At 38.4% G+C, this 8,509-nt stretch overlaps 1 protein-coding gene across 1 annotated transcript; it reads left to right on the forward strand.

Moving 5' to 3' along the window:
* The first annotated feature begins 752 nt into the window (after positions 1-752).
* MSTN (myostatin) lies at positions 753-6,402 on the forward strand. Its single transcript, XM_009483870.2, has 3 exons — positions 753-1,125; positions 3,290-3,663; positions 6,022-6,402. The coding sequence occupies exons 1-3, from the start codon at positions 753-755 to the stop codon at positions 6,400-6,402; spliced, it is 1,128 nt and encodes a 375-aa protein (XP_009482145.1).
* The last annotated feature ends 2,107 nt before the right edge of the window (positions 6,403-8,509 follow it).

An 8,509-nucleotide genomic window follows, 5' to 3' on the forward strand; every position in this document is an offset into this window, starting at 1 on the left:
TTCTGTTGACTGGATATATACTAAAGGGACAAACAGATAAGATATGCATTTACAGAGAGTCATATATGCACAAAATCTTTATGACTGCTTTAACTAGTACCTAGCAGGAAAACCCACTAAGGTTTTCTGAAATATGCACTGCTCAATGTATTTTAGTTGTTGAGCCACACAAGTTAGCACTGTTTGCAATGCATTTCTAAAGTATTTTTTCCCTGACTGCTAATGGTAATCCCCTGGGATTTTCTTTTAAATAGCACAAACTTTCAAGTCAAAAAACTGGCAGAAGCCTTAAAGCAAGTTTAGAGAGAGGTCTGTCTTGATTCACAGTACAAGTACACGGTTGGTATATATTTAAGAATGACAGTGCTGTCTTTCAGTACTGCTGCCCACAATACTTGGAAATATATCCTTTCAGTATGCAAAGACATATCCTCTATGACGCGTCCAGATAAATCAGTTCACCCTTGGCTGTAACTAAACGCTGTCTAGTGACTTGTGATCGACAGGGCTTTACCCTCTGACAGCCAGATTCATTGTTGGGACAGCAACCAATCGTCGGGTTTGACGACATGAGCCTAATCAAAGTTGGAGTATAAAAAGCCCCCTTGGAATATATAAGGTACACCAGTGTGGCAAGCTGTCTCTCAGATTGCATTTGCTTTCACGGATCTGTTTAGTACTAAAAGGACAAGGGAAAGGGGAAAGGAAAAAAAAAAAAGGGGGGGGGGGGAAGCTGCACTGAATGTGAGACCATGCAAAAGCTAGCGATCTATGTTTATATTTACCTGTTCATGCTGATTTCAGTTGATCCGGTGGCTCTTGATGATGGTAGTCAGCCCACAGAGAACGCCGAAAAAGATGGACTGTGCAATGCTTGTACATGGAGACAGAATACAAAATCTTCCAGAATAGAAGCCATAAAAATTCAAATCCTCAGCAAACTGCGTCTGGAACAAGCTCCTAACATTAGCAGGGATGTTATTAAACAACTTTTACCCAAAGCTCCTCCGCTACAGGAACTGATTGATCAGTATGATGTCCAGAGAGACGACAGTAGCGATGGCTCTTTGGAAGACGATGACTATCATGCCACCACCGAAACGATTATCACAATGCCTACGGAGTGTAAGTAACCCTGCTGCTTTCGCCTCCCACTGCTCCTCCGAGAGAGTTGTCTCCCTGCTGTAGAGCCACGCAACTCCTCCTCGGGCTCTCCCAACAGGCTGCTGGCTGAAGTCTGCTAGAGGGAGGGAGGAGAGCATTATTTCTAAAGAATTTGAGCCAGGTTCAGATGACCGTGTTGCGATCCTTTGTTTTACTGTTCAGTTTTCAGCTCCTAATAACGTGTATGCCCTGTAGCATTTAGGATTTGCCCATTGCCTTAGAAAGCAAAGGGAGATCTGCAGCTTAGTTGACTTCGTTATCTGCAGTGCTCAGGGCATTTCCTATCACAAATATAAAGTACAAATGCAGATAACGAGATGACTATATTTTTCTGAGGGAGGTTTCACTGGCCAGTATTTTTAGGAGCAATAGAAATCAGCAGAAGTACAGTTCAGAGCACTAGACCTACCTAAGTGCAACATGTTATAGCAAGTGCAAGTATAGAGTTAAATTCTTGCTTGTTTGCTGATCCCATAAACTAGCACCACCCACCTCCGAGTTAAAACTATATATTTAAAGCAAATATGCGTGTAACAGATTTAAATGTTAAAATGTTCATGCTATAGCAATCGGCTCCAGTAGTCGTGCCAAGGAAGAATGAAGGCATTTACTGAATGAGCAGATTCTGAGTTATCTTCCGAGTGCTAAACATCTGCTATGGCTCCTATCAAGTATCTTTTGCACGGCTAATACTATAGTATCTTATGTTCTTCATCAGCTAAAGTATTTGGCTATGGCAGCTGTTTTTTTAAATAACACGAATATGATGTCAAAAAGGAAAAAGATGACAGGACATACAAGGCATGTTAGCAGTTACAGATATCGTTACAATACACATACTAGAATAAAATCAGCTGCTCTAGCCAGCTAAAAGTGTACGCCTCGATGCAAAAGTAACTTTATCTGTAAAATTTTTCAACTTATTGGTTAATAAGATGTGTACTTAATAGCAATATATTACTGCAGCCTTATCACAAAGTTGAGCTCTGCCAGCAGTTTTATTCCAGCCTATTATGTCCAAGGCTTTATCACTATTTTTAATTAAACTGTTATATAATTACAATGACTGAAGAAAAGTCATTGTACTTCATTGATCTGAGTTCATTTCTTACTTTTTATAAAAATCCCTTAAACTATTTTCAATGCACTAAAGAGACAGGTATCTTAAGTGGTAAGATTTATGAATGTCAAAGCCCTGCACCATTTAAGATTAGTATTACCCATTTTATCCTGGCATGGAAAGATACTGCCATGACTAGGTATGACAGCTGCATCGTAGGCTACAGGAAGGAGGAACACTGCCCTGCACATGAATTTTCTGTAATACTGTTCAAATGAAAACAAAATGATCCTTAGATTAATCTCTTAATTACTTGGTTTTCTATTTAGAAAAGACATTAAAGTCTTCATGTAGTTTGCCCATGGTTGTCTCTGTTTGTACGATGTGTAGCATACTAAGGCTATTTAGTAAATTAGAAATAGCTGGATCACCACATACGTGTTGAGTCAGCTTATGCAAAGTTGCTCTTCTGCATGCTTTACAAAGGTCCTCAGGAGACGAGTAGCAGAAGTGAGTTGGAAGTAGTCACTGTGAAGTGGAATAGGCTGTACCCTCTCCCCAGGTAGTTTTTGTTCGGGGGAAAGAGGCTTTTTTGCAGCTGTACAGGTCAGCCCACAGCACTGGTACCACTGATCAGAGCCCCAAGCATGCCAAGGACCGCAAAGGTCCTCCGCAGTGCGCATCTTCTCGTGATTGCCCATCATTTCCGAGTTTCACCCTGAGCACACCTCCACTCTGCTTAGCCTATGGAGCACAAGGCACCAACTAGAATTATTTAGAAAATGATTAGCCAAATCTCATTTTAGCCTGTTTACAAAACAGTCATCGGTTCCTTGTCACACGATGTTACTTTTAGGTGATAGCATAATGATTTTATTGACATCCATAAAATTTGCTGTAGAGCATGAACCACAGATAATGAATTAAGTTAAATCCACTTTGTTACTGATACCGTTTATAACATTGTAAGACTTCCTACACGGTCTGGAAAAAAGAATTGGGTTTATATATGCATATTTCTTTTTGTTCCCTGTTCAGTAATCTGTTCTTTCCATTCATTTATAGCTGATTTTCTTGTACAAATGGAGGGAAAACCAAAATGTTGCTTCTTTAAGTTTAGCTCTAAAATACAATATAACAAAGTAGTAAAGGCACAATTGTGGATATACTTGAGGCAAGTCCAAAAACCTACAACAGTGTTTGTGCAGATCCTGAGACTTATTAAACCCATGAAAGACGGTACAAGATATACTGGAATTCGATCTTTGAAACTTGACATGAACCCAGGCACTGGTATTTGGCAGAGTATTGATGTGAAGACAGTGTTGCAAAATTGGCTCAAACAGCCCGAATCCAATTTAGGCATCGAAATAAAAGCTTTTGATGAGAATGGACGAGATCTTGCTGTAACTTTCCCAGGACCAGGTGAAGATGGATTGGTAAGTTTCTTTAGAAAAATCCCATTTAAATATCTTGCATTTTATTGGAAAGCATTTAAGTTGTGTTTTAAGGATAAAATGGAAGCATTGTTTAGGGAATGGAAGATACAGGTTCTGTACAGCCAATTTTTTCATTCTTTGCTCTCTTATCATGTCAAAATCAATAGCATTCCTGTGCCTCCATTTCCCTATTTGAAAAATTGAGACATATTGCAGTACTTCAGTAAGATGTTGAGAGGCGTTATCTGGAAAATGTTTTGGTAATTACTGACGGATGGAACTATCAAAAGTAACATCGTTTTCAAATTTGAGAGCAAATACTGTTTAATAAGTGGTAAAGCTAAAAAGAATAGTCATTGGATTATTTCATTGACAGGAAAGCTGCCTCTGATAGTGCTGAGAAAGTTTTTTGCATTCAAACTGTGAGGGAGTTTCTCCCTGTTCTGTATGCATATGTTTTCTATTAACAACAGCAAGAATTATCTATGTTTATGAAGATCTGTTCTCACATTCATAATGTTGTGTACCTTTTAGTATTTGATAGAGTGCATCATCCCACCTATTAGAAATGTTTGACTAGAGAACTTCTGCTTGATACAATAAATGGGTCATAATGATGAGAAAGAGCATAAAATAACTATCTGGTTTCTTTTTGTAAGTATAGATGAACAAATTAAATCTGAAGTGTACCAGTTAAACTACAGCATTTTCCTCATGATTTGTTTCTGTAAATCACTAATCCTATTAAAAAAACCTATAAAAATTTGTGAACCTACCGCAGCTGAAACAATCACAACCAAGAAATCCCTCCTTTTGAATAAAGGATAAAGAATATTATTTTATTTTTACTTCTGTGCAGTCGATCAATCTGTTTATCATAGAATCATTTAAGTTGGAAAAGACCTTTAAGATCATCGAGTCCAACCGTATCTATGTAGCTATGTAATGTTAAACTTCATAGCAGTATAATGCAGTTAAAAGGACTTAAAGGAAAAAATGCTGTGGTATCTTAATTGCAGATCCGGTACAGATGTGGATCTCCCATAGTTGAAACAGGCCAGCTGGCTATCATGATAAGGAATGTCCTCACCACCTCCATTCATTCAAATACCCAACGCTCTGTTTTCACACATGTGGATAACCCATGGTTATCATCATCTGTAAAAACAAACCGATTCAGCAGCAGGGCAGGGTTAGATGCATGGCTGATAATGGGAGAGGCAACTTCTCTCCGGCTCCTCTCTGGCAGCTCCCAGTATGGGGATGCTCCTCCCACCAAGCCCCTCCCCATATCATTTACCTTTGGGAGGAGCGTCTCCAGCAGCTGGACAACTTGCAGCCGTAAAGGCGGGTATCTTGGAAGGGACAAATCCACGTAACACAGTTAGCAGGGCTGTTATTTACTCCTAAGGAACAGCATTCATGGGACAGCCCGGTCAGTGCCAAACCAACACGCAGGGCTGAAATCAGTGCGGGGAATGGAGGAAACTTCAGGAACTTTTTCAAACTCGTGATTGTGAAGGTTGCAATTTCCTTCTATTCTCAGTTGGTGACTGTGGAAACACACCTTTGGTAGGAAGCACGTGGCTCAGAGATCTGCCAGAAGTACATTCCTGGCCTCAGGGCTCTTTCGGGAGTCAAAATATTAGCTGCTCCTCCAAATTCAGTACAGCAAATTCAGCCCTCTGGCAGAGGGGAAAGCTGTGAAGTACAAGTAACCTGTACCAGCAGGTGAAACACTCATTTCTACTGCCATTGCAGCCATTCAAGAATGATAGCAGTTACGGAGTGATTTTTCTCCTCCTTGGTCTGGACAAGAAGCCTTCCTTGATATCCAGAAAGCCTGAACTGAATATGACTTTAATGAAGGGAATTTCAGAAGGACTCACAAAAGGGAGACCAACACCAGTTGGTCCTGCCCTTGAAAAGTTTTTGGAGTTCTTTGTTTCCTTTTGGGAGTTCTTCCATAGAAAAAAAGTATTATGGGGTTTAAAAGAAACAAAAAAACCCACATCAAAAGTAAAAATCTAGCATCCTCCAAATTTCTGAAACCTTTTAGCAGTTAACCGAAATGATGCTAGCACAGAGTTGATGGTGATTTCAGAAAGAGATACACAGAAATTAAAGCTCTATAGAGAAACAGCAGGGAAATGCTGGTCCTTAGCATGAAAAAGAGGAATAATCCTTGAGCAGAGATCAACTGTAGCAGAGATTTGCAGGAGGACAAAGTGTTGTTTGCAAACATTATTTGAGGACATTAATTTGATACATCTGTCTGAGATATTATCTATTTGCATGTTTTTACTGAACTTAGGTCTACCTCAGTAATGCTTCCGATTCCTTCTCCTCTCCTCACAGAACCCATTTTTAGAGGTCAGAGTTACAGACACACCGAAACGGTCCCGCAGAGATTTTGGCCTTGACTGCGACGAGCACTCGACAGAATCCCGATGTTGTCGCTACCCACTGACAGTGGATTTTGAAGCTTTTGGATGGGACTGGATTATCGCACCTAAAAGATACAAAGCCAATTACTGCTCCGGAGAATGCGAATTTGTATTTTTACAAAAATACCCGCACACTCACCTCGTACACCAAGCAAACCCCAGAGGTTCGGCAGGCCCTTGCTGCACGCCCACCAAGATGTCCCCCATAAACATGCTGTACTTCAATGGGAAAGAACAAATAATATACGGCAAGATACCGGCCATGGTTGTAGATCGCTGCGGGTGCTCATGAGATCGTCGTGAGATCCGCCGCTTCATAAATTATGGAAGCTACCAAAAAAAAAAGTTATACCCCCTCACCAGTCTTTGAAACTGTGAAGTTACGTACGCTAGGCATTGCCGACATCCTATATGCTGTATGATAGGCTATCGTACAGATTTAGTGCAGCACCAGCTACAGAACATGAACTAAAGGACGATATAGTTACCTAATGGCTGGCTTTGAGCCAGTGAAAAAGAAAAGCTACAATCAAAATCACCGGATTTAATACACGGAGTTCTTACATTGCGAGGGAACCAATATTCAGTCATTCAGATGCAAATTTATATGCAGGTTTCAATACACGTTGGTAATCAAAAGCAAGCTCCTTCTCATCTGAGGACGGAAGGAGTGGGCTTTTAAGGCCATTTCTTCACAGCTTCACTTAATATTGTATTTACAGGAAAATATATACTGGTAAACATATACACCACTACACAATACCACCAGAATCATCCTTAAACACTTGAATATATAGTGCAGAATCAGAAGAAATTCCACATAAATGGACAAATCCTGAAATTAGGGATGGCTTAGTGTATTTAGCGTGTTTCCATTCCTTTTTCTCATTAGTATGATAGTAATCAATGGCAATGGTGCTACGTAAGCAGGCTAAGTAAATAGAGAGATAGTTATCTAAGTGAAGGAATTTAGAATAATAACAAATTTGCCCTATCCTCAGGTACACTATTCAACATTCGCAAGAAATAGATGTTTTTTAAATGAAAGGGAATAGTTTTCTAGATGTAGTAAAACAAAAGGCAGCAGAGAAGCGTAACATTCAAATTGTCATCCCACATTATAACCTGCCTTTGCAACATTACCATTTGCACTATGATAAACCAATGCAAATAGTTGGTTGCTACAGATATTGTTTAAAAAACCACTTTGATATAACTGACTTGTGTAAAATGTATGCATCAATATTTTGTAAATAAATGTTTATTTTTTAATCACTGTTGGTATATGTTCATCGCAAGAAAAGAATTACTTTAACCTGTACTTTAGTTTAATAAACAAAACCCAATATTCTCTTCATAATAGAATTTCCTGGATTTTAACACAAATAATATGTAGGAACAATGCAACAAAGTAAACCATATGTTGAGAATTATACTACATTTTATATGTTTTTTACATTGGTATGAGCCATCTGTGATAAATGATGGGTGTTGACATGTTTATAAGGTTCTTTGAGTTACTGTTTTTATGGTCATTTTGATCCACAACTGAATTTCCATACTTTGAATGTTATGTCCATAAATAATGATGATACCACAAAAAGATTGCTATTAAATGCATTCTATTATATTTAAAAGTTTGCAGCCAAGTATGATCTTATTTGAGTAAACATAGTACATGGATTTCCACACAAATTCTGTACGTTTTCCTTATGATAAAAAAATTGTTAATTGAAATTAAAAAAAAAAATCTATTTACTATAAAGTCCATTTCATTTCACATGTGAAATACAACTGATAAAACAGGCATTTGTTAAGCCAATACAATCACTGTTAAAACATCTTCATGTTGGTATGATACACATTTTTGTTATATTCCAGAATTCAGTTTCCTTTGTGTAAAACCACCCTAAAATTGGAAAAATGCTTGATTTTCTTTCCCTTCTCCTTTTATACATTTTGTGCCCAGGTGGTAAATATTTTGTATTGAGTTTTCTACTTTGTTTTATTTGTATGGAAGGACATTAAAATTTAAAGTTTGAGCAATGAGTTTTGAAACTTAAAAGCAAACAGATTTTCTACAATTGCTTTTGAACTATTAGGAGTTCTGCTAAAGCTGTGTCCAAGCATCAAGCAGATGTTCAGCTTCTCCTGATGTAGTTCATCAGAGCAGGTCTCTGGGGCCCTTAAATACACTTTAAATTTAGTTTCCCACAAAACACAATCAGAGTAAATAAAAGAAAATTTAAAAACACTTAGAATACGGAGTCTTGGTGGAACCACAAGAAGTAAAAGCACAACGCAATTCCTTCTTCTCCAAAAATCAAGGTTACAGAATTATGGGAGAAGTCCTAGGTTTGTTGAAGTTAACAGCAAAACTTCGGCTGGCTTTAAGGGAG

Source organism: Pelecanus crispus, chromosome 5, assembly GCF_030463565.1.
Source record: "Pelecanus crispus isolate bPelCri1 chromosome 5, bPelCri1.pri, whole genome shotgun sequence".
NCBI classification, from domain to species: Eukaryota; Metazoa; Chordata; class Aves; order Pelecaniformes; family Pelecanidae; genus Pelecanus; species Pelecanus crispus.